The sequence below is a fragment of the Corapipo altera genome, unplaced genomic scaffold, assembly GCF_003945725.1.
Source record: "Corapipo altera isolate COAL_440 unplaced genomic scaffold, ASM394572v1 63, whole genome shotgun sequence".
NCBI lineage: Eukaryota > Metazoa > Chordata > Aves > Passeriformes > Pipridae > Corapipo > Corapipo altera.
In genome coordinates this window covers 3,573,985-3,599,568 of record NW_020884928.1, presented here as the reverse complement: position 1 = coordinate 3,599,568, position 25,584 = coordinate 3,573,985, and the positions used below count along the sequence as shown (strand labels likewise).

The 25,584-nt window shown below is 38.0% G+C and overlaps 1 protein-coding gene across 8 annotated transcripts in view; it reads left to right on the top strand.

Moving 5' to 3' along the window:
• The window catches only part of CACNB2 (calcium voltage-gated channel auxiliary subunit beta 2), a 258,775-nt gene that overhangs the window by 118,096 nt on the left and 115,095 nt on the right, over nucleotides 1–25,584 (top strand). Inside the window, exon 1 of one of the 8 annotated variants that reach the window (XM_027658788.1) lies at nucleotides 23,654–23,945. The exons of the other annotated variants lie outside the window; for them this stretch is intronic. Within the exon in view, the coding sequence (XP_027514589.1) occupies nucleotides 23,913–23,945 (33 nt within the window). The 5' untranslated portion in view covers nucleotides 23,654–23,912. Of the gene's footprint in view, nucleotides 1–23,653; nucleotides 23,946–25,584 lie in introns of those variants that run through there. 8 annotated transcript variants of the gene reach the window in all.

Here is a 25,584-nt window from a genome sequence, read left to right as displayed (position 1 = left end):
GCAAGAAGATAAATATGTATTTTTCTGAATAGATGTTTTCATCAATCCTGAATCTGTGTGTAAAATGCCTGGACGTGTGATAGATGTGTATGTTACCAGGTCTTAAAGAAACATCAACTGTATTAATCCAACCAGGCGTTTAAATGACAGTGCTGCATCTAACACAGTTTTGTTTTGTAAACTTCCTTTTAAATACTTCACCAAAGCTTTATGGAAATAAGTAACTGAGTAAAAGTAAAAAAGTAAGAAGATTCAGAACAGAAATAAGCTGATATTAGCAGTGCTCAAATGTGTTGGAAAGTCTTGAAGCCTTTAAGAGACGTGAAATGTTCCATGGGCAGCTGATGGCCTGGCCCTGCCTGAGGGGACAAGAGTCTGTCTTTTGAAAGAAAATTCTAGGTGAACAGGTGAGAATATAAAATTGGAACACTTGAGTTGGCTTAGAAACAATGGTGAAACAATTACCTGAAGGCATTTTAAAGTACATTTGTGGCCAGAAATGGGCCATGGCGTTGCCTGTAGGAGTTATTGAAGCTGTCTAACGTTAAGGCTGTTTCTGTTCATGGGAGTTGAGGAGCGTCAGAGGTTTCCTGGCAAAGGAACATTCTGTAGGGTTGTCAGAGCAGTCCCTGGTGTGTGTTTGGTCACGACTAACTTGCAGTCTTCCAGGCAACTCTTTGGCATCACTTGTGAGACAGCACAGGCCAGGTAGTATTTCTGTGGGACAGTTTGGATTCAACCACCCTCTTTTGAAGGGAAAGGGAGTTAGTTAAATACTATGGACTTGGCAACTCCAGGCCAATTGGCTCTGGTTCAGGAGGATGGTCCAGGTATGTTTGATGCATTAGACCCCAGTAAGAGGAGCTAGAAGTACTGTCCCATAACAGTAGCCACCAATTTATCTTCTGGGGCCCTGCAGTGATTGCTCTGCTAACTGCTGTGACTGAACCAGGAGCCCAATGATCCAAGAGGAAAAGTCCTGATCTTTCTCCAACCTTGGAGGTACCTCAGTTTTTATTAAGAAGTATTTCTGTTTCTGTCCTTGTATGAAAGATGGCATTTGCATGGCCAAGACTGCATTTTAGCAATCATTTGTAAGTCATGTTGTGGTTGATAATTCACATAGTAGTAGATGTTTTGCAAAATACTTTTCTTTTTTGACTGAACAGATGATCTGAAATGCAATAAGTGGTATTTCACTGCCAAAAAATCATATGACCCTTTGGTTTCCATATTCTCCACATTCTTCTACTTTTTAAAATATTACTTTCACAAATATGTTCTGTGTTGAAAATGAAGCTTTTCAAACAAAATACTGATATTAACTATACAGCAAAATTAAACAGGAAGTGCAGTGTCTACTACAACTTCTGGTTATGGGCAAAATCAGGTTTAAAAGCAGGATATATCATGTCCTTGACTGATAGAGAATATTAAGGAAATAATCATGGGAAAAAATGGACTAAATTATATTAATCAGGAAAATAAAATAACACTATCAGCTCAAGTCTCTATTTGTAGATATAACTTTCTGGTCAGTTCCTGTTTTCATGGGCTGTCCCTCTGCTGCCTAGTTCGTGGTCAAAAGCACTGTTTAATGCTGTAGGGAAAACTCCTTCCCATAATCTGGTACTTTAGAGTACTAAGATCCTACTAACCTATGTAGTTTAGTGAAAATGCACAGCAGTTCTTTGTGCACTTTTTTTTTGTGTACAATTATGTAAAGGGATTGCATGCACTTAGTACCCCACATGTCTGGGGAATTTGTGCTTTAACACAATAAGGGGTTGCTTTTTATTTTACCAGAGGGAAAACTGAGTCCTTGATCACAAAAAGAGACCCAGAGTTAAAAGAGAAAAACATAAAAGGAACTAAAAAGAAACTTTAAGTATATTTAACACCAATCTCCTTCCCTGGAAGATTTTGCAGAGGCATTTCTAAGCCCTGAAGCCTTAGGAGCAGCTTAGCACCACGACACTTCCTGGGAGTTATGTTTTTATCAGCTTTTAAACTAACTTTGAACATTGAAGAACTCGGTGTGTAAATATAGTAACCAGTAGCAGAAATAGAGAGAAAGATAAGCCCAAAACAAGTGGATAGTCATACCCCTCCACATAACAGTTTATTCTCCATGAGTACTGGCACAAGAACTGCAGCTGTGATACTACCTCTAAGGTTTATTTGTTCTGTCTCACTGGATTTGTTTTCCAAGAATGTGTTGTGTCCAGTCGCTTTTTGAGTCCAATTCTGTTATTTGCTGTGTATGCTACCTACTCAGTAGCAATATGGTTTCTGAATTTACACTGCAGATGGTTGTAATGGCTTAAGATCTTTCTTCCAAAGATTTCCTTACAAGAGGATCTGTTCATGTTGTCAGCTGTTCGGAGGTGAGGCACTGATACGGGAAGCACCAGGCTTTCTCTTACACACCAAACTATGGTGCTGCAGGCAACAAAAAGACTGCATGCTCCAATTTCAAATACTGATGAGATATTATGTCCCTTTTTGCCCATATTCTGCCCACTTAAAGTCTCATCTGTAAAGTGGGAAAAAAGTTTCCTCCATCTTACTTCTTATTGTGAAAATAAATTTTTGAAACTATAGAGAATGCCAGTGACGAGCTTCTCAGAAAATAGAAAAAACGGAAGTAAATAACAAAGGTTTCAGAACAATACAGGAGGTCTGAGTCCCAAATACTCAGGGGAATGAAGAGGAGAAAAAATATATAAGGTAGTAGATCAGTAAACATTCATCTGTCTGAGTGCTAAAAAATATAGGAGCTCCCTGAAAATGAGAATATGATTATATGAGGACAAGGGAATTCAATTAACATTGACCAAATGCTTAATTGCTTTATTTTGCAGTCTAGTCTTCTGTCAAAGTAGGTTCTGTGGGTAATATATTGTAGTTTAAACTTGGTATGACTGTGTTTCTTATCATTCTTTCCCTGCTTACATGAAAAAAAAACCCCTCCAGTGTTTGTTATTATTAAAAACCCTACAGTGTTTGTTATTATTAAAACTAGTAAATTAGCTTTCTTTTTGTAGTGTTACATTGTTTTCTTTAGCATAATTATGTGTCTTAATTGGCAAGTAATTGCTTTCTTAATCCAGATAAGTAGTCTTGAACTGTGAATTGCAAAGCCCAGTGCCTTTTAGATTCATGGGTAGAGACCCTACTATTGTTTGCGAAGGATCACTGAAAATACTGCATTATAGCCTAATAAACTATAATTTCTATCAATATGGAAAGATAATCTCAGATATTTGTAGGCTGTAGTATTCTGTGATAAATTGGGAACATGATACAAATAGAGGAGTGTAAATAATCCACTCTTATTGCATTGATAAGAGTTGAGAAAATAATTTTAAAATAGCATATTTTTAGTTCTGTTGTACTGACCTATTTTTGATATAATCTCTGAGGCTTTAATCTGAAGACCATTCTCTGATTCCCTGTAAATCAGTGGACCTTACTGGGTAGTAGTTGTGGCTTATCTATTTATTTCAGCAAGGCTTTTTTCTATAGTAGTAATAATGAGTGCTTCACAAGGATTTAGTGATAATCCTGTTAACATTTTATTTTTTGTGCAATTACAGGGATGGATATAGATATCCCTGTGTGATTTTTTTATTATCGGTAGGAAAAAAAAGCAATTTAACAAGAATTTGTAATTGTTCTTCACTGGAGCAAAATTATGCTTAAGAAGAAAGTAGATTATAAGAGCTCATCATACTTCTACATTACACATATCTTAAGGGCTACTGTGTGGGGAGTTTTCACTATTTGATAACAGACTCTTCCAAACTTCACTGTGAAGTTGCACACAAACAAATATGCATTCACTTACATATTAACAATTGCTCCATGTGGGCTCTCCTATGGTGTGATGTGTCTTTTGTACTTCAATATTAAATTGCTTTGCTGGCTCCTGATTAAGATCACAGACTAATCTAGAATTTACAAGGGATATGTAATACTTTGTATACTTTGCATAAAAATAATGTAGGAGAGGAGTAATGACCCTGGACCTTCTCCCTTCCAGTATTTCCAGATGTGGTAATAATGGTCTGCTGTTGTTTTTATCCTCTGTTCAGAGATGGTTGTTAATTTGCAAAGCACAGAACATAAAAAGCCCCTGCACTGGAATATCGTGGGGGTGTATGTCATACAGAATTGCAGTATTTATTTCATTATTTTCTTGGAGAATATGTATTAATTTTTCCAAATTACAGGTGCCTGTTAAACAGAAATTAATTTATACACACATAAATTGTATCTGCTGGAACTTGTATAGTTGAAATGGGCCCCAGATGTTGCAGTTATGTAAGGGCCTAATCTAAAACCAAATGAAGAGAGCCTTGTGGGCTTCAGATCACGCCAATAAGAACATTTTCAGAAGAATTAACATTGAAGGAGATTGCAGTACGCTAACATTGTCTGAAGCTATTATAAGCATAAAATCAAAATATATGGATGAAGGGGTGTGCCTTATTCACTGTGGATGGAGTTAAATTTGTATTTTAAATGGGAAAAATGTGTCATGAACTATCTTTAATTAAAAAAAAAGCCTTCGTTTAAACACTAGCCCAATTGTATGTATTTCAAAAGCCATCATTTTTCCTGTTTACTTAAGCATTTTTGTGGGGGTGGTAAATTATTAGCATTTTGAATATGAGACACCTATTGTGAAGTAGGTGCCTTTTCTGCTTTTAAACTGATACAGTATTAAATTACGGAGCTATTGCTATGCATTACGAAATAGAAATAAAGCTCACAAAGGGGGTTAGGCCCTTGATAGGTTATCTTGTAAGGTTTTGCTGTGATCTAGGCTTGTTGCTTCACTGCTACCAGCATCCTTTCCCCTACTTTTGTTTCCTTTAGCTATTTCATCTTACTGACCCTGAAAAAAAACCCCACAAAACAAACAAGTAGTTTCCTACTAAGCCAGGTATGTCACTGTCCTCCTAGAGGGGTTTAACCAGTGCTGGGGCCAGCAGAGGGGAGGGAAGGGCCTGATGGAGGTACCATAGCTGGGGGCAAGAGTGGAGAGGACTGAGAGCTCTGCTCCCAGCAGTAGTGTTAATTTTTTTAAAATTTAACTGTTTTATGGGATGTTTGTCTTTTATGTGTTGCAATCAGACTCCTGTAAAGGTAACTTAAAATTTCATCTAGTGCTGAAGTTCCTTCTCTGCAGAAATTTAAACCAAACTGTATGTGCTCTGTGAATCCTGCTTGCCTAACTAACACCTAACCTTGAAGTACTGTTGGACACTGATCCTACTTTGTGGATCTTGCAGTAAGGTATTGTCATGTAAAAATGGGATTTACTTAGACTGGTGGAATTCCACATTTTTCATTAAATTGATTTTTGGCAAAGCAGTGTTTACTTGAAGCCAGGAAGATCAGCATCCATGAAGATGCAGCAATTCACTCTTGAATGCAACTGATGGTCTCAGGAGCAACAGTTTGCAAGACAATTTCTTCAAGCTAGCTGGTCAAAAATGAGAAATATCAAGGTGCAGTTCTTGATAAGCCAGGCACTCTTTTTGTGCATTTCAGCTGTAAAACACAGCTGTGAACTTTTTTTCTCGCAGTAGGTATCTAATCAAGTCATCTTGCCCTTGTTAAAAAACACCCATCTAACTCTTCCGTGTCTGTTATAACCAATAACACTGCTGGTTTGAATACTCACCTGTTTCAAACCTCCAAACCTATTCTGAAATATTTAGGGATTACAGAATTTTTTCCTTTATTCTGTGACAAATTTTTCATCTGGAGTCCTCTCCCACTTACAGAAAATAGTTGATTTTTCATTGGTGATGGAGAGAAAAACTGTCCTTTACTCAAACTGGACAGAGCGTACTTGGAAAGCGATCAGCGATCCTACAGCTCAGCTCCCAGTGTGCTGGGTGAGCAACTGGGCTGTTGTCTTTTGCTGGAAGTATCAGCCAGATGCTCTCTCAGCATCTCAGCTGGGGCTCTGCTGTGTCAGTGGGCACAGCAGAAAGTGGACTGGCCCTTTGGTAGAGATCTGAGAGGCGAGGATGAACCTGAGAAACTTTCATGGACTTTCACATGAACCAGGGGACTGAGTGGCCTCCTGCTGACAGGACCTGGGTGGTTTTGCGTGTTTTCTGTGGACAGGTGTTGCAAAAATTTAGAAAATCTGAGTATGGTTTGTTTGCTACTAAATTGTTGACTCCCTGTGATCTTTGACTAATTTATCATCTGTCTTCTCAACAAAAAATTTTTAGATGACAAAATTCATATATATCAACTTTGCGTAGGCGTATGCAGTCTTCTACTGTCTTGCCATGATAAATAAATAAGGGATTTTAGTCCCTTGATATCTTTTGGAAAGACTTTAGGTCTTCTAAGAGGGGAAAACAAACTCTTCTGAAGCTGAATCTTACCAGATGAGAAGAGCTGGTAATACATGACTCTTATAGGAAAGCCAAAGGGATAAATATTAAACTTCAAATAGGAAAAGGGAACAGCTTGGATTGTAGTTAATCCACAACCTGAGGTCCTTGTATGGGATACTTGGATAGCTAAAGGTTTGACTGAGCCATCTCAGAAACATGAAGTTATGTTTTGAAAAATTTTGTAAGATTGATGAGATACTTGGTGACTGAATAAAAACAAATGTGATATCTGAGGTAACTGAAGAAAAACAAATGCATTATCTGCCTTTAAAATGGGAAAGAAATAAGAAATAGAATAATTTACCTGTATATATATATACATGTATTAGATTTAGACATGTAGATTTACAAGTTGCCGTGCATTACCTGTTCATGCATAAATCCATCACAAAATGTCAGATAACATAATTCATAATGAGGTAGAATTACAATAAATTGCCTTACTTTGTTTGCCATATGCTAAGCATGCCCACATGTCCACATATGGATCAGCTGATACACAATAACTTGGTGATGAGAAAAATTACTCATATGTCTTAAGGTTTTATCAGCTTCTGAGTTATTGACTGTGTGATCTCCAACTACTCATTTTTGATCTGGTTTGTCAACAAGAACTTTTATAGACTGACATCCATGCTTAACTTGGGATGGAAAGAGGCAGAGTGCAGATATCTTGCTTTGTTAGACAAAGAGACAAAACCAAAAAAGCTAAACATTCACAAGCAAGCCTCTATTAGTATGTTACTAAGCATTTAGTTAATCAGTACTTCTGTTTTCTGATGTTCTTAATGGCATTTATAGTCCAAACATAGTAAAATTTCATAAAGTTGTATTTAAAATGATTTGAGACTTCTGATGAAATCATTCTGTAAATACAGAATATTAGATTTAAAGGCTGCTTCTCCATTAGAGCTATACAGGATTAAAGAATGAATTACAATAATAATAATTGGATTAATTGTGTTCTGTTCTCTTAGTAAAGATGTTATATTTTTCTGTAAGGGGGTGAAGGTCACTTACTTTTGTTCTAAGGTACCCTAATTTGTCAGGATACACAGCAGGCAGCTTTTAACAGATCTGGTACTTCTTAGGTGATGATTCACCCTGTTGGGCAAAAATAGACAGAAATCATCTAGCACTTACTGTATACTAATTCCATGACTGTCTGCTCAGAAGTTAAAAATTAAAAAAAAAAAACAAAAAAAAACAAAAAAACCCAAACAAACAAAAATGAAAGAAAAAGAGGTGATTTCTATTATTCTATGGATTGAAGATTTAGGGAAATTTGGAAACTTTATGATTGGTACCGGTGAATTTTTCTGTTGCTGTTTCCACAGTTTAAATCATCTTATTACTGTGTTTTCTACTACAAAGTTCTTTTATTTCAATATTGTGATACCAAAATTTACTACCATGGTCTTAAAAGCTTAGTTTCAGTATTCTGTAAATTCTGCTGAAGGGTAGAAAATAAGCCTCTGGAATGGGAGCTGCCCTGTCCTAATTGCAATATTCCAGCTGGGACTGTGATTGTGTGTTCTTCAGAGTAGTTCTGATTTGCCCCAAGGTATTTGTGTCATACAGCATGTGTTAAACTTTTTAAGGATAATAACTTTGCCAAAAAGCTATCTCAGTAATTTAACTGTAAAACCGCCGACATTATTAATACAGTGTTGCATCAGAAATTGCTGTTTTTCTCACAGCCTTCTAAAATTGTATTTGCTGAAGTTTACTGTTTGCTTCCTCGGAAACTGTTAGTTGTTTCAACATTTCGAGTTTAATAATCCATCCTTAGAAGTGCCTTATGGAAGTCAAAATAAGTTATGCAAGAGGTTGTCAATGTTCTGTGTATTTTTCTCTGCTGAATCTATTTCAGGTAAATAGAAATGTCTATTTAATGAGAAAGAAAGGTAAAGTTTCTACTTATTTAGCATCCAAACTGGACCTAATATGAATACTGAATTCTTACTATGAGACATGTAGGTAGGGTCTGCCTTTCCCTCTCCAAGTACTGTTGACTTTACAGATTCTACTCACAAAGTCAGTGTTAAGAGTTTGGCCTTTGAAAATAGGCAATGTTTTCAGCTCTCATGGACCACAGTTTGAACTGGTTGGACTTTCTGGGGCTTTGCTTGTCTGGCATGCCTATTAAAGACCAGTCTGAAGATGTAGGCAGAGGAGAAGATTGCTTAGCTCACTGAGCAGCTGGAGCCAAAAGAATGTTTGTGCTTGTTGCTACTCTGAGGAGTCACTGTCTCAGTATTCATCACCTCAGCGGTAACAGAGGCAGAAAGCATCTTCTCTGGAACTCTTTCTCTGTTTGTACCATTCCTTGGCTGTTGTGCTCCCTGCTGCTTTCTCCTCTTTATTACACTCAGAACCCTCAGACCAATACAAACATATATCTTTCCTTCTTATTATTCACATCTAACCTATGCTCTTATTTTAAGTCTTGACCTTAATCTTGCAAATTCTTAAACTCATTAGGGCCAATAATACTATGCATGTGAGTTTTCCTGATGATTTCAGTGGACTGGCGAATGCACTGAAATATTGCCATGCTGATATGTCTAATGAGGCTTTTTTAGGATGGTGTTTTATATAAAGAATCATGATTAAGGTTCATCTTCTAACATACCAGATCTTCTATCTTAATTATAGTCAACCAGAACTTTCCTTTTACAGGGAAAATTTCCTACTTAAATTGAGATTTACAGCTTGAAATTCCAGTGCAAAATATCTCTGGGAGTGGGGGAGAAGAAAAAAAAGATCTGCATCCACAACCATCAATCAATCGATTATACAGTGTTTATGTTCAGGTGCTTCCCCAGGACTTGTTTCTGGCTGCACACCCAGTTGTAAGTTAACAGGGGGCCATGCATGCTGCAAGGCATACATCTGAGATTAATAAAATGTTATGTTACTCCAACAAGTGTGCAGGCTTCGTTCCTACAGCGCCTGACGTCACCGTGAGCACGGAGCCCTCCCACTCCTCCTTGGTAATTGATGGTGACGGGCTCTCTGCTGAGCTGTAACCTAACATAGGGATTGAATCAGATCAACAGCTGAGAGAAATTGCCAGCAAACAGTCTTGCACCATTTAGACAAAAGCTGGGCCCTGTAAACCAGGCCTTAGCTGGACAAGTATTTTAAATAATGCTTAATGCAGGCTGAGTTGCTGAAGTTTTTGCTGGTGCACTGCTTTTGCTTCGGAAGTTTTGGTCCTGCAAGAAGTGTTGCTGTTGCTGGAAGGGCTGGCCTGCTTGGAGTGAGGCTGACATGCTTGACAGACGCCTGATGTCTCCTCAAACTAAGCACATAACTCCTGGGGTAAGCATATGCGGAAGGAGTGCAGGCCAGATGCTCGGGAGCCCTTTAATTTTACAATGTGATGTAGAGGCTGGCTTGTAAGCTAACTTAATTACAGTTAAACTGTTTCACTTTGTTCTCATCTAGCAAGCTGAAATGTTGTTGAGAAGTGTGTCAGCCTTTTTATGGAAGTCCAAACTATACCTTTTTAAAACATACTAACTTGACTTATAATGTTGAAAAAGTGAAAAAAAAAATTAGTTGAGGGGGAGGGAAAGCACTTGTAAGTGGCTGTTGCTGAGAGCTTCTGTCTATAACCCTATTAATGTAGTCAAAATGAAGTAGCTTGCTGCTTGTTCCGTGATTTTGGGGATTGTGCTAAATTATTTTCTCCTCAATATGAGTGCAATGGGACTCTCTGCTGGCAGTAGCTTGAAGTACATTCTCTTTACAGACACAAACATTACACTCTACTATTTTTGTTTGGGTTATTGTGGAACACACTCAGAAGGGGTTTTTTTGGCAGCATTTGACCAGGTACATGTATCCTGGGGCCATAGATTTATAGCAGCAGATATACCACAACAGCTGTGCTCGTAAAATAAAATATAAATAAATGACGAATACTATTTTTAAAGTTCTAATGGATGTGCTTTGTTTTCTTTTTTGCACTGTAAAACAAAGGAAGGGGATTGAAATAAAATTAATGTAAACATAATTTTAAGTCAAATGTTTCACTTAAATTTGCTGCTTTCTATAACATTTATGAGAGATTTGAATAAAGTTGCAGTAAAAAACTGTACCATAGACATGACAGTTGCTTTCCAGGGTTATTCTGAGAAAATTCAGGGGCATTGTCTTGTGTAACAGCTGCTCCAGAGCTTTTTTCTAGCAGGAAATCAGATTTGGATCATTCTTATTCCTGGATTATTTAGGGATCGCCACATAGGAAGCTAAGTAGTTATTGCTAACATCCATTCTGTCCATTTATGGACAACTTTTCTTTATGGACAACTTCTTTTTACTCCAATTATAATGTGCTCGTATGTTTGTGGGGGTAATAACACAATGGTGAGTCTTACAGGAAGTATGCCATGAAGTAGCAAAGTGTACAAATACTATATACAACTCCACTGAACATGTTTTCAGCATGGATGTTCAGAACAGTAGAAATCAGCTACTAATAGAATCACAGAACCATTTAGGCTGGAAAAGACCCTTGAGATCACTGAGTCCAACCATAGCTATAACCTTTAGTCTTTTCTTATCTAATTACTATAGTTGAAAGCTTAAGTCTTTATGTTTTAATTTATATACAAGCAATTATTAAAAGTTCTGATGAATAATTATGTTTTAGGGTTCTCTGACAACTCCAATACAACTTAAATGGGGAAAAATTGGAGCATAATTTTTTTTCCTTGGGAAAAATTTGTAAAATGAAAAAAAAAAGTCAAATTGGAAAATACTGTTTTCCTAAAGAGAATCAACCTAATGTTAGAACTTAGCACAAATATGTCCATGAATCCATGCAACATTTTCATCTTTCTGTCTACTGGTTGTCAAATAATGTCATCAAGGAAAAGGTGAATTTGATTTATCTGGGCTATAGAGTAAAATGAAGCTTTTCCCTCCTAGCACATCATGAAGAACTCCAAGTTCTATTTAGCATGATCACAGAGGTCCTGTTAGATGGAGGAAGAAGTTACTGTTTGGCAGGGTAAGGGGATCACAGTGGGTGGTGCTGTGGATGTACAGCCCTTGTGAACTGAGGAAGCAGCAATAAAGAGGGATAGGTGAAGTGAAACACAGGTGGCAAGGAATAAAAGGGATTCAACCATGTATGTTGCATGGATATGTCAACATTTGGTCAAAGCTTTTTTCAAAGTGATAGTTGATGACCATTCTTTTCATGTTTCCTCAGTTTTTATCCTAGCATCTAGCTGTGTCACGAGGGAAAGACCATTTAGCTTTGATAATGTGAATTTTGGCTGTAGTCACTTCTTGTTCAGAAGCATTTTATGGAAAACCATACTTGCAAATTAGCTTTTTTGTTTGGCCGTACTAGTCCTCAGACATTGTCTAATTGAAAAAATGAATTTCTTAAATGTCTTTGAGGAAAGTAATTGCGAAGATTAAAGAAGAGATATAGCTTGAGAACTTTCATATTTCTTGGCACAAATAATCAAGTAAATTGATTATTGATGATAGTCTTTTAATGACAGTTGTTGCATCAAAGGTGGATACAAATTGCAACCATTGATACATTTTTCTGAATTGCCAAATTTCAGGATGTCTCTTGTAGCAGATTGACCCCTGATGTATTCAAGTTAATACAGAATGTTATAGTTGAATGAAATAAAACAATATTTATTGCATAACCACTGATACGTTTTCACCACCAACACAGTCATTGTAACATAAACATTCTTCAATATGGAAACTTTGGTAACTGCCAGAAAGTGTAAGCACATCAGGCAGAGTAATTCTCTACAGTCTCCTGAGGCTGTCATTTTGTCCTTACCTTACCCTCTAGGCAGAGAAGTGGCACCCTACCTTTTTCCAATTTACCCAAATTTACCTGAATTTATGTTTTTACCATCAGTGAAATATATATTTGCTACTGCTATTTTTCATTCTTTTTTCAAGTTGCAGTGAACAAGCCTAGGAGTTCATGAAATTGAAAGGGCTAATTCTGCTATTTACTTCCCAGAATCCATGATGTGGAAATGCAGCAAAAAAAGGGTGTAAAAGGAGGGGTGGTAAAGTGCCTTGAAACTTCAATTGCATTCAGATATCCATTTTATAGGCTATTAAACTGGGATGTTTTATTTCAATATTTTTAAATTATTTTTTTGCTATGGGCCAAAATACAGGAGAGATCAGAATTTTGAAAACAGGTTGTCTAATTACATATGAATATATAATCTTAAGTCCTTCGTTATAAGTTCAGCATTTGTTTACAAATTTTTATGTGCCACTGGTACTGCATGTACACTGCACAAGAACCTATGGTTTATACCATACTTGTAACTGCTTAATAACAGCAACCATTGTTCTGTGACAATGATAATTTGGAAATCTTCTGACTGACACATTAAATGTTTACATTGCAGCTCATGCCATCATCTTACATTTAAACAAGCTGCTGAGTATTAAAGTGTATGGACAGTCTTTGTATAACAGCTATGATTTTTTAGGTTTATTTCCTAAGACAAGATTTATGCAATCCCACTTTCCATCTGTTAGTTGTGCTTCTCAGGAACTTCAATCCAATGGCCAATTTAAATCAGCCTTGCAGAGGTCTCAGAAGTGCTGAGTGACTATAACAGACCTTGGGGGCTGGACAGAGTTGTTAAAACCATTTTCTCAACATGCCAGCATCGGAGACGTAAGACACTCTGGGCTCCTCTGGCATCCAAAAGATAACATCCAGCCAGCCAAGGAGCATGACTTTTACTCTGGAATAGCTGAAATGAATGTTGCCTCTTGTTCAACCAGCAGCTCATGGAAAGGGAAGAGAAGTTTGGGGAGGGGAGGGGAGCTGAGGGTACAGAACATGTGGTGTGTAGGGAAAATGAGAAAGAGCTGAAGGTACCGTGGAGGTGTGTGTGGGAACCCAAGCTCCATTTCTTCTGCTGTCACAAAACAACTTGTTTTTCTGCAGCTCATTAATGATACATTGCATTTTGCAGTATTTTAGTGGATATAAGCATCTATTTTTTCCTGAATATTTTGAGGCTGCTGAAAGGATGCCGTCAGATTGACAATTTATAATATTTGTCCCTTAAAAATTTTTAGCTTGTTAGTTAATGGTATTAATGGAATATAATTACTAGAAAAAAATACCATTTTAAAGTTCTGGTAACAATTCTAGATTTAAAAGCTAAATTTCTCTTTGAGTAGGCTCATGCTGATCAAAGGATGCCTGTAGAAAGACTGTCTTACAGTTGCAATAATTGTAACTTAGTGTCTTCTGAGTTTGACAAAGTTCTCAGTCAAGTATGTATTATTATTTCTGTGCAATTGCTGCACAGAATTGTCGTGTTAGTACAAAATTCAGCATCTCAGTTCAAGATGTCCAAGATGTTCTTAGGCTTTACAGTTTTCTCTCTTATTAAAAACTTTACAGATGGGGTTTGGACCAAAACACCTTTAAGGGTCCCTTCCAACACAAAATATTCTATGATTCTATGAGCAATATTCAGCATTTATTTGAAAGATTCTGGTTATTTCTTTTCATGTCACATTCACATCTACTTTATCATTTTTATAAAATGATAATGTTCTTTTTATAAGCTAAGAATGAAACAAGTATTTTCTAACCATAGTGTTATTTGAAAGAGTAATTTCTTCAATATCTGTTCTCTAGAAACTTGGAAACGAATATACATATGAGGCATTGGAAAAAGTAATGTTTGAATTTTTAAAATAAAATAAAATATTTTATTTCAGCAATTTTTCAGCAATATTTCCTGTTTGTCTTGGGAATGGGGTCACTTTGGTATGTAAGAAATAGGTTAATGCTTGATTATATAATAGTTTCAATACCTGATACTATGGTGGGATGCTAGAAAAGTCGCTTTCAAACTAAGCACTTTGGTAACTTACTGCAAAATTCAAAGTAAATCAGTGAGTTCCCAAAATATCATGATATTTTCTGGCTGAATGTTTTCTGTCAAGAAAATGTGATCAGGTTCTATTGCTGTGATTTCAAATGGATCTCCCTGCTTCATAAGTATTTTTATAGACATAAAAAAAGCAACTAGCATTGTAATGGGGGAAATATTTCATTTTAGGAAAAGCTTAAGGTGTTAGAACTAAACCACTTGAGAGAATAATTTCCTTATTAAATTTTAAAAAGAACTTTCTGCATTGATGCTGGTTTAGTGTAAATCCATTATTCCATTCATGTCATGTACAGCACGATATACAATTTGAGTTCAATTGTATGAATTTAGGAGAGGAGAAATTCTTGCAGCTTGGAATTAAAAATACTGTCTTCTTATAGGTCACTACCATATTAAGATCAACAATTACGGATTTGATTAGAATTCTTGTAATATTGCCTTTTTTCCTCATTTTAAAAAAAATTCCCTAGTAAGTTTTTTGTACTTAGGAGGAGTTCCTCTGCAACTTCAGAAATTCTCATCCAACTCATTATGTATCACAGATTTGTACCTAAAAAGTTAGTAGAGTATGACTGCTGTATCATAGGAACAGGTTCACCTTTAAAACTCTAACTAGGATGTAGACAATACCTAAATGCCTTTTCTGGAGTATCAGAGTCCTTCAGTGTCGGACAGAGAAGGCAAGCCTCACACAGAAATGCAGTTGGAAGGATTGCTCTTTGCTTTGATGCATGAGCTGTCAGCACTGTCAGCACAAGGGAACCAAGCTGTTTGGAGCATTCTTTTTATAAGTACTGATTATGAATTGTAGCAAGAGAAGGGTAAAAAGATGTGCCAAACAGAAAAATGTAATTGCAAAATCACATTTTTACACCAGTCTAGATTACAACTGGGAAAAAATGTGTCCTTTCAGTGTGGAAGAGGAAGACCTTTTCACCTTGCCCTAAGTGTTCACCTTCTTACTCTCTGCTAACAAGATTCTGTTAATTTGAGTGGACAAGGAAGATTGACTAAAAGTACCTTACCTTCATGCTGCATCTCATCAGGGCAGTTCTGAAGACATTGTTGTAACATGCTGCATTAGTTCTCTGTAAGGAGCAACTTACAGTACTTTTTTCATCCATTACATCGCAAACTACTGCCCCCACTAAGCTGATATGCTGATATACTATGTTTTCACCACAACACCCTGAGAGTTACTACCAGGGTTACACATCTGGCTTCCTGCTCATCAAACTGAAGTACATTTCTGCTGTGCCAGGGTGACACCCAGTCTCATAGATGAGAGAGCCATTACAACAGCACATGTGCTGCCTAAATTCCACTTTATTCCTATTTTGAACTCTGAAGTGGGTCTCAAGTGATAGATACTCTTTTCTGCAGAGACAAGTTTTCCAGCTTTCACATTTTACCAGAACTCATTTCACTGGAGTTTGTTAAATTGTACAAGCCAGTACACCAAAAATTAAACATAATTAATTAATAGGATTGCAAAACTGTGACCATCAGAAATATTAGAGGTTTCAAACACAGTAAAAATGAGAAATGGGAACTGAGATTTGAAGAAGTGATGAGGCCAAAGAAACCACAACATTTGGTGATAACCAATAATTTAAATTGATGGAATTTTGGAATGATGGCTTGTGCCAAAAATGAATAAACAAAAGCAAAGTAAGCTAAAATGCCTGCTGTGGCCTGTTGTTGTGACTCTCCTGGTTAGATGCATTTTAGTTTCTGAAATGAGAACAGAATTTGGAGGTTTCAATTGCTCAAGTTTTACAAGCCCTTCTATAAATGCAATTCTGAGATATGGTTGGACATTTTAAAAAACAAAAACATTTTAAAGGACCAGGGGCTCAGACATCTCCTCTATGAACTATTAGTTACTAAGTTAATGTCCTGAGTATGGGAATTGCACAACAATAATACCCAGAGGACAAGTTGTAACTGGAGCACAGTTTTCAGGATGTGGATGTGGCCAGAGGTGGTTAATATCTGTGGTAGTTTGTGGTAGCTCCTGTACACAGCTACAAGCCAACATTACTCCTCAGTCTGCAGCTCTGTGGGATCAGCATCTGGTGCTCATGGAGCTGCTCGTGGCCCTTGAAACATTTCAGTGCCCCCAAAAGCAGACATATGCTGAGTGTGAGAGTTAAGAGACTTTCACTGAGGTTAAAACCCACTGTTTGTTTGATGTTGTGTTCGGTGTAGCAGGATGTAGTGGTGACACTATAAGTTTGTTGAAAGAATCTTAGATGATGCAGGACATATACTGCTTGAGGCCTGCTTGCACAATCCAGCCTGTGTGCTGGACGGCAGGGACCTGTGTTCTCCAGCAGCAGATCTGTGTCCTTGAGCAGCAGATATCAGAAAGCTGCATAGAGGAAAACAGGGAAGGAGGTTGTTATCCAGAGTGTGAGAAACCAGAACATGGGGGGGCCTGGAAATGTACCTTGGCTAGTAGAGCCAATAAAGTTATAGATATAGTGTGTGAAAGTAAATGTAACCAATAGAAAGTTAGAATAGAGCGTGTGAACCCTGTAGGACCCTTGATAATGTGTGTATTTTTGGAATAAAGGGAGAACATTGACTGTACCTTGATGAGGATGTGTCTTTGACTCTCGAGCTCATTTTTTGCATCTTCTCCTTTTGTAAGTTAGTAACTTTTCAGTGGAAAGCTGTATGTTTTCAGGAAAAATAGCCAGGACAGGCTGTTTTTACCGGGTTGTGTGAGGCTTATATGTTTTATTTCAAAATCTTAGTGTTCCCTCTGAAGATTGGTTCTGTTATTGATAATCTATGCTCAAAAGCATATTCATTTCCCTTCTTGCAATTAAGAAGTACAGCAAAATGAACATTCTCTCTGTTTTAGTACTCAAAATATTATTTCTCTTAAATATGGTTTTTGAAGACATTTTTTTTCCAACCACTTAAAGCTCTGACAGAATTTACTGTTTCAGAAGCTATTTCAGAAGTGTTTGGCAGAACATTTGGCTGCAGGTGACTTCTGTGACCATCCTAGACCAGCAACAGCATGTTGAATGCTTGAATTGTTCTTTCTGTTTATATCCCTGTTCTCTGAGTTTCACTGCAGCAATGTTCAACATGACTCTACATCACATGTAAAAAATAAAAATAAAAAGTCTTGCCTACACATGGGAACAATCACCTGTGAGCAGACTTTCTAACTTTATAGGATTAATAGCACCTCTCCAATATCCAAATGATGCAGAGGATTCATAATACAACAAGTATTGGTATTATGTATCTGTAATACAAATGGTATCAAACCTTTGCTAAGTTTCTGGCACTCATTGTGAGTTGGGTTAGATCTTCTAATATGTAACTGCAAGGAGAACAGCGGTTTGTTATTTCTGTGACGCTGTGAGAACATACTTACGTTATCTTTCAGTGCAGCAGGAGATAGCATGTGCCCCTAATGTATGTATGTTTGCAAGTTGAGAAGTTAAGTCTGCTGTTAATGTTATCGCTGCTGTATCCTGAAATAGAAAACTGCAGGCAGATTGGATTGTGTTAGAGAATGGTAACCATAATAACCAATAACAATCTGCAAATGATAAGCAGCTTCAGTGTTTAAAAATAAAATTTACATAGCATTCCAAGAGTTCCATGGGCATACTTTCAGATTTTATTTTATTATTCATTCATTTTAAGCTTGGTTTTGAGATTTAAGATGTGGCATTAATCTGAAGGAAGTGTTTCATTAGTGCATCTTGAATTAGTTCACACTGGTTTTTTATATACCTAAATAAATCTCAAAAAAAAAATCTTACTTAACAACCCTCTTTCAGATGTATACCATCTATTAGGGAGAATTATAAGCATTCTACAGGATGTATGGAATTTTATGGAAGGAGATGGACTTTGATTTTATGGTTGGATATAAAATACATACATTCAGAAAAGAAATATAAAGTCTGCTGCAAATGCATCCTGATCATTTGGAATCTGCACCGTGTTCTGGGATGCTGCCCAACACTTCTGCTGAGACAAAAATAAAAACAAACAAAAAACCCCCTCTTTAGCTTGACCCAAACCATGCTATTTTTTGAGGGATGCTTTAAAAAGAAAGGAAGGTGTCATTCAAAAGAAGGAAGAGGTCCAAATTGTGTCCTGGCCCTGCCATCCTTCTCCTTTCATACCCCCAGCATACAAACAGGGTGTTTAGAAGGAGTCTCAGAAACTCTTTATTACGTAACCTGTTATGAAACTATATGAGCATGGTGTTATGATCAAGCTGTTAACTCTTTTGGGTTAACATGTTTTCATTCTCCCTTGCTGAGACAGCCCCGTCATTTTCATAAAATACTTGAATGTTTCTTAGAACATGGAGTCTTATTTCCCAGTTGCTCTTAACTGCCAAGACACTGTGGTTACCACCACACTGCATCAGGGAGTTACAACAACAATGAGAAGAACTGGAAAAGATAGATTCTTCTAAATGTGCTGAGGTCCAGAGGAACAAGGTGTCCTGGGCTTCAGATCCATCCTGTAGCTCTTTCAGGGCAGCAACCCTCCTGGAGGTGTAAGCAAACCACAGTTCATGCTGCTGCAAGTGTGTTGCCCAGAGTTAGAATGACCTCCATGTGAGAAAATCAATCGAAGAGCTAAAATTCATATAAAAACTGAAAAATTGTTTGCTAATCATAACTTTCCCATATAAGTCACCTTGTTAAGACATTATTACGTGCTGGTGTGGAATGCGATAGTTTGGATGCAGGGTTATTAAACTGAAATAGTTTTTGCTCTTTCATCCCATATGTGAGAGGGGACAAGTTACTCAGAGGTTTTTTGCCAGAGGTGAATGAAAAATGAAAATAGCAGCATTGCCAAAATTCCTTTAAAATGAAACTGTCGTGTTTACAAGAGACAATTCTTGTTGCTAGCTGTGTAAGAGAGTTACAAGCTGTTGATATTCTTCACTGGGATTTGAATTTGAATCTGAATTAGGTAAGAGAGAGTTAACTGCTTTCCATTACAGTTCCTGAAGAAAAAAATGTTGTTACTGTTGGATGCAAGTTGAAAGATTCTTGTTTATCAAGAAAGGTCTGTTTAGTCTATTAACCCTGACAACCATGTCAGCAGTTTTTTCTGTTGTTTTCCCAAAGGCACTAAGTTAAAGTACTATGATATACAAAGTTATTTATACTGTAGACAGTTCATAGCTATGCTTAAAAGACATAGGTCAGAGTTTAAATACCAGAGTTAAATCCTATTCTCTTTGACAATTTGAAAAGTCATTATGCTGAATCTTGGAATATTGAAATGGAGGGATAGAATCGCTACAATATCAGTGTGAATCAGATATTTTTACATGAATTTGTTACAGATTCACAGACTGATTGAAGTAAAAGGAACCTCTGGAGCTAGTCCAGTCACCTGCTAAGAGCAAGGCCACCTAGAGCTGATTACCCAGGACTGTGTTCAGCTGGCTTTTGAATATATCCAGGGATGGAGACTCCTCAACCTCCCTGGGCAATCTGTGCTACTACTCAGTCACCCTAACAGTACAATAAAAAGATTCAGCAAAAAAACCCACCACCACCACCAAAAAAATACTTATGTTCAAATGGATTCTCCTATATTTCAGTCAATACTCGTTTTTTGTCTTTTCATTAGGAGTCACTGAGAAGAGTCTGGCTCTGTCTTCTTTACTCCCCTCCTACCAGATGCTATACACTTTATTTTATAAAGGGAACAAAATTTAGGGAAGCAATCAGAGAAAACAAAGTCCACACATATTGACTCATGCATTTGTACCTGCTCGGCTCTGTTAACAGATGATTAGGATTGCTATTGCTGTCCTTGCTTCTACAGATGAGTAAGAGCTGCTCTGAAAGTGCTTGCATACAGTAGAAAGCTGAATAAGTTACTTATTTTATTGTTGTGATTTACTTCATCATTTGAGACTATAATCTTGACTCTCACAGTCACAGTAGTTTATTTTTCTTTACTCTGAATGCTGCTCCTTAAGGGCTACTCTTCATCAAGTTGGGTTTGGGTACCTGTGTAGCTCTCTGTCATACATCTTCAAGAACATGTCCTACTGAAAAGTACCAGTGGTGGAGAGGAGCAATTTCACCCTTAGCATTGTTTCCACCTTCTGTTTTTTAGACCATTTGCTGTAGTTTTGACACTTTCTACCTTTATCCCAGTTCTGTTGCTATACTAAAAATAGCATAGCAACTTTGTCTCTTGTTGAAGTCTCCAATTTACAGGTTTTACAATAGCCCATATTTGCTAGATCAACCAGTTCTACCCATTTCAGCATTTCTGCCCTGGTCCTCACCATTCCCCTCTTCCCTGGTTACCACCTAGCTTTAGGCTAGTCAGGTAGCCAGCTCTCCCTGTGAAAGTCTTTTCAAATCCTACTGTGCTCCCTACCTGCCATGAATGCTTTTCTTGCTTAATTCTAGTTCCTGTCTTCTGGCCTGGCTTTTAGACTCTCCTCCCTGTGGGTCACAGAGTCACACTGCTTTCTTCTTTGTTCTGTACTCTCATTCAACCACGTCTCCAGCCCCATCATTGCCAAATTCCTTTTTCCAACCTCTCTCTCTCTAAATTCCACTTTTGCGCTCACTCTTTCTATGTGGATCATGGGATTCTGGTCTGCAAGGGTCAGCACTGGCTAAACACTGTCCGCCCTATGCTGGCCAGTCCCATGTCACACTAAGATACCAGCAGAAACCTGCACAGCAAAAACCCACTATCACTTAGCTGGGAGTGGAGCAGAGGTCATGCAGCAGTGCCGTGCTAAGTTTAAACACCCTCAACAGGAGTGGTATTTTTGCAGACTTTTAACTCTTGAATCATAAAAGCTGTATACAGATTTGCTTTGCGGAGCCCTGAGACAGACTTTGCTACCTGTCATGATGTTTCAATTCAACAGAGCAATGAGCAATTCAGCTTATTTACTGTCCAAGCTGCCAGACTCTGGCTGCTTGTACTGTCTGTAGTGAGAATTACTTGTGACATGAAAGTCACTTATGGTGACAGCCTGAATAATGCCCTAAGTCTCTGCTGAGTGTTTGCAAACTGCAATCCTCCCTTGATTTCTTATTTGTGCCCAAACTAGAGAAGCTGATAAAATTATTTAAAAAAAAATTAAAATCATAATAATTTTCATACATAGAAAGGAATATGCTTTCCTTACTTTTGATGGTAGGAGCACTTGTAACATTCCTGGTGATTTTTTTTTCTCCAAGTTTGATTAGGAGAGCCATATCCAAAAGGGAGCAATCAAGCCATGGCATCCAAAATTCAGTTGTTTATAAGAGCTGTATCTGACAAACAAAGTAATGGGTGATGACACTGGCTTTGCCTAGTATTGACAGGTGTGGTTTTGTGCTAAAAACACTGTGCAGTAAAGCTGAGGCAATTATATTAAAGCTAATAAGTATATGTGACCACACTTGTTCAGCATCGATATGGACAACCAACTTGGGGAAGTGACTATTACATTCCACTAGTGGCGTCTGATGTCTGATATTTCCTACCATACAGGAATTGTGCATGTTTTATTTAATTTCTGGGAACACAATGTTATGGTATTATTTGTTTGAAGAGTAATTTGCAGTTGATATAATGTGAAGTGACCAGTTTGGCTGACAGATAAACTGATGCTATTTTGTAAACATATGGTTGGAAATAAGATTACTGTCTTCTGATTTCTAATTTGCCCTTTCCAACCATTTTCTTGGTTTTAACTCAGCTTGTGAATACATACAAGAACTTGAAAAATCCAGAGTCACGAGTCACGTCACATATAGTCAACAGAGGACTAAAGGTCTGTTTTGACAGAGAAGGCAGATTGAGAGAAGAATATCCTACTAACTCACGCAAAGAAATTGAGGTAGTCAAGACAAAGTCTATATTTAAAATAAGCAGCGGATGAGGCAGGAGAGGGATGTTTACAATGTATTTGAACTGCTTCATTTAGTGCTTTTGTTAGGAAAGAGGTCTTGTTCTCTTTCTTCCGTGGAAGAGAAGGAAATGAAGGATCACAAACTGGTTTTCAGTGCTCTGTGTGTATCTTGTCATGAGATGTGTATATTATATTAACTCGATTATAGATATAAATGGGCAAGCATACACCCACACATTTCCTCCTTAAGACATTACATATTCTGTATTTTTTTTCCTAGGGTTTATGTATAATTCTGATTATGGGATATAGTGCTAGCAGCAGTATGAACTATAAGGAATTGAGAGGAGTGAGCTGAGAGGGGATGGGTTTCCTAGTGCTGTTTTAAAGCAGTTTTGAGTGGGGTCATGTTACTGGGTGCCAGCTGGTGGCCTTTTTCTCAGTTGTAAAGAACAGACTTTCCCAGAGGACACTATTTCTTCATCCTGGATTACTTTATGCTGTTCTAAAACATTTTTAATGGGATTTATTTTTAAGCCCCATTTTAATATTAGTTTGAGAATGCTGTTGGTGAATTAGTCTCTGAAGTCTTTTAGTGTTAAGTGTTTTATTCTGCTCTTTGGTTGCTTTTACTCTTTCCTGCCTGCTCTGCCTGGACTAGAAGTTGTCCAGGAGCGAGGCAGGATCTTGAATTCTTCTGTCATGGTGCAGTATTGCATGCTGGATCTGCTTCCCGTGCACTGGATGTAGCGGGTATAACTTTCTGTTACCTGAGTGCCATTGTGCTACAGAGATAAAATTGCATCGTGTCTCACTTACAGAGCAGTCTGGTACTAATCAACAGAAGGAAAATGAAGCGAGTGAAACATAGAAACAGGAAAGAATCCTGGGTTGTTTTTGTTGTTATTATTGTTGTTGTTGGTTTTGTTTTGTTTTGTTTTTTTAAGAGAGAGAGAATTTTTTTTTTTTTTTGGGAGAGATAGTGAAATAGCTCCATGGGTTTCTGCAGGACTCTCAAAGGAGCGAGGGGTAGGTTTAGGTGATCCAGAGTGTGACCCCTCGGTTCACCCAGTGCTGCTGGCTCACCCCCAGCGCTCCGGCCGCAGCATCCTCCCCTCAGCTTCTCGGTGATGAACACACCGAGCGGCAGCTCCCGAGGCGCTGCTCCCGCGGTGCGCCTGGGCTCTCCCCCCCCAGCCACGGCTCCGCGGGCCCCACTCGCGTTTTCCCAACCACGCGTTTCCCCGAAGACAATTTGGGCGGCGCCGTGCGAGGCGGGGCAGGGCCGGAACGCGGCGCTGTCGCCTCCCGCTGCCCGCACCGCCCCGGCTGGGGCTGCCCCGCACCGCCGCGGCTGGGGCTGCCCGCCCCGCACGGCTCCGGACGGGCTCGGGGGCTGCCGCTGCCGCCGCCGCAGCCGCCGTCCGGAGAGTTTGGCTCCCGGAGCAGTTTTCCATCCCGCCGGCCCCGCGGCCCCGCAGCAGAGACTCGGAGTTCATGCCCGAGAGCAGCAGCGCTCCAGGAGCAGCCCAAGCGTGGGAAAGCTGTGCCGCCGCTGGGAAGTCTGCCCGGCTGGGACATTGGAGCTGAGCATGCAGCGGAAGATCTGACCTTCAGGCGTTTGGGCGCTCTGGGCAACTAGTGTCAGGCTGCGAAGGTGCAACTATGTACCTTTTTGGCAGTGAGGAATACGAAGCGGTAAGATGTAAACTATGGATTTTTTTCCCCTCAGTTGTTATTTACTTTTGATATTCCTGTCCTCAGAGTTTGTTGGGCAGCTTTGAATTTCTGTCAATACAGTGGTCGAACTTTAGTACTCACTCATTTGACTGCTTTTTCAAAATGACATTTTTCTGCAAGTTCTTGGAGTACTGAGATACTATTTGCTAGATAAAATGCAATTTACTTTGTCTTGTTTACTGCATTGTGGTGATTTAACTACTGAATATTATGAGGCAATTTGGACTCATGAGTTAAGCAAATCCATACCTACATTCAGAATTTGTCTCATACTTTGTAATGTAGATAGACTACAAGGAGCTTACAGAACTGCCCTTAATAGTATGTTTGTGGGGACGTTGCCAAACTGTTTCTTTCCTTTCGTGCAGTTCAGTGCCTGTCATTGTGATGTAATACAATGTCCATCAAAAAAACTGGCTTAAAAAAACCCCTAAACACACCCACATTAAGATCTGACAAATCTTTACTTATGTTTGTAAAACAGCATTTGAAATAAGCTGCTAACATCAGAGAAGACCAGAAGAAATTCACCAATAACTCCACACTGTTGCATGACATAAAAGTTTGACATAAAATTTTGTAGCCTGTGGTTCAAGTGCTACACTGTAAGCAAAATGGATGCATTCTTCCACCTACTCGTGACTGAGTCCAAACCTGAGGAGCTTTGGGGAAAAATAATGAGACTGAAAAATATGTATGAACTCTACTATAGGACATCAAAATATATTTCATATGTTAAAAAGTGACACATATTTTGCACATAACTGGCAGTTGCAAATGTTTTGTTTTGATTATTAGTTGCTCTTCAAAGTATGAAAGGGCCTTTTATGGCAGTCTGGGTTCATTTCAAGGTATAATTCAGTTATTTTGGATTTTTTTCCTTTTTTTTTTTTCCTTTTTTTTTAAAAAAAATTCCAACCACCTATATTTTTGAGGTGCAAGAAATGTAGAAGACATTCAGGAAAATAATTTAAGTGCAGCTGTCCGCACATTGAACTCATCTGTATGTGTGACTTGCACAAACTTTCACAAACCAAGAAAGGCAACTGAAAAGTACTTAGCTTCTCCAAAGCATTGGAGTCATTATACTGTAGATTGTTTATTTGTGTATAAAAATTGTAAAGCAAAAGAGACTTTGCTTGCTTTGAAGCTTTTTTTTTGTTTTGTTACATTTTGTAGGTATTTGTAAAGGGTTGCAAATCTCTCTTAACAGACTTTTAGATTTTTTGCACAGTCTCCTCATTGCATTGTAGCCTGTAGAGTTACTTCCTGGTTTATATAGCTAGTCTGAAATTTTAAAATATCTTGAAAATAACCTAGATTACTGAAGAATGGTGTTAGGGCTTTGGACTCAAATCTCAGTCTATTCTCCTGATGCTGTTTCAACTTTTAGAAAGTATCGAAGTACTCTGTGTCATGGAGCATAGTTTAATGTTTAAGACACCTTTCCCAGACAGGTGGGCCGTGTCATTCCAGTCCCTTTTCTACTACATAGTTGTGCAAAGTGAAATAACATCAATAGAAAAAGTAAGAAGTCCACCATGAATTGTGTGGAGTCAGGTTTTTTTTTAATTTCCTTTTTTTCTTTTGTTCTTTT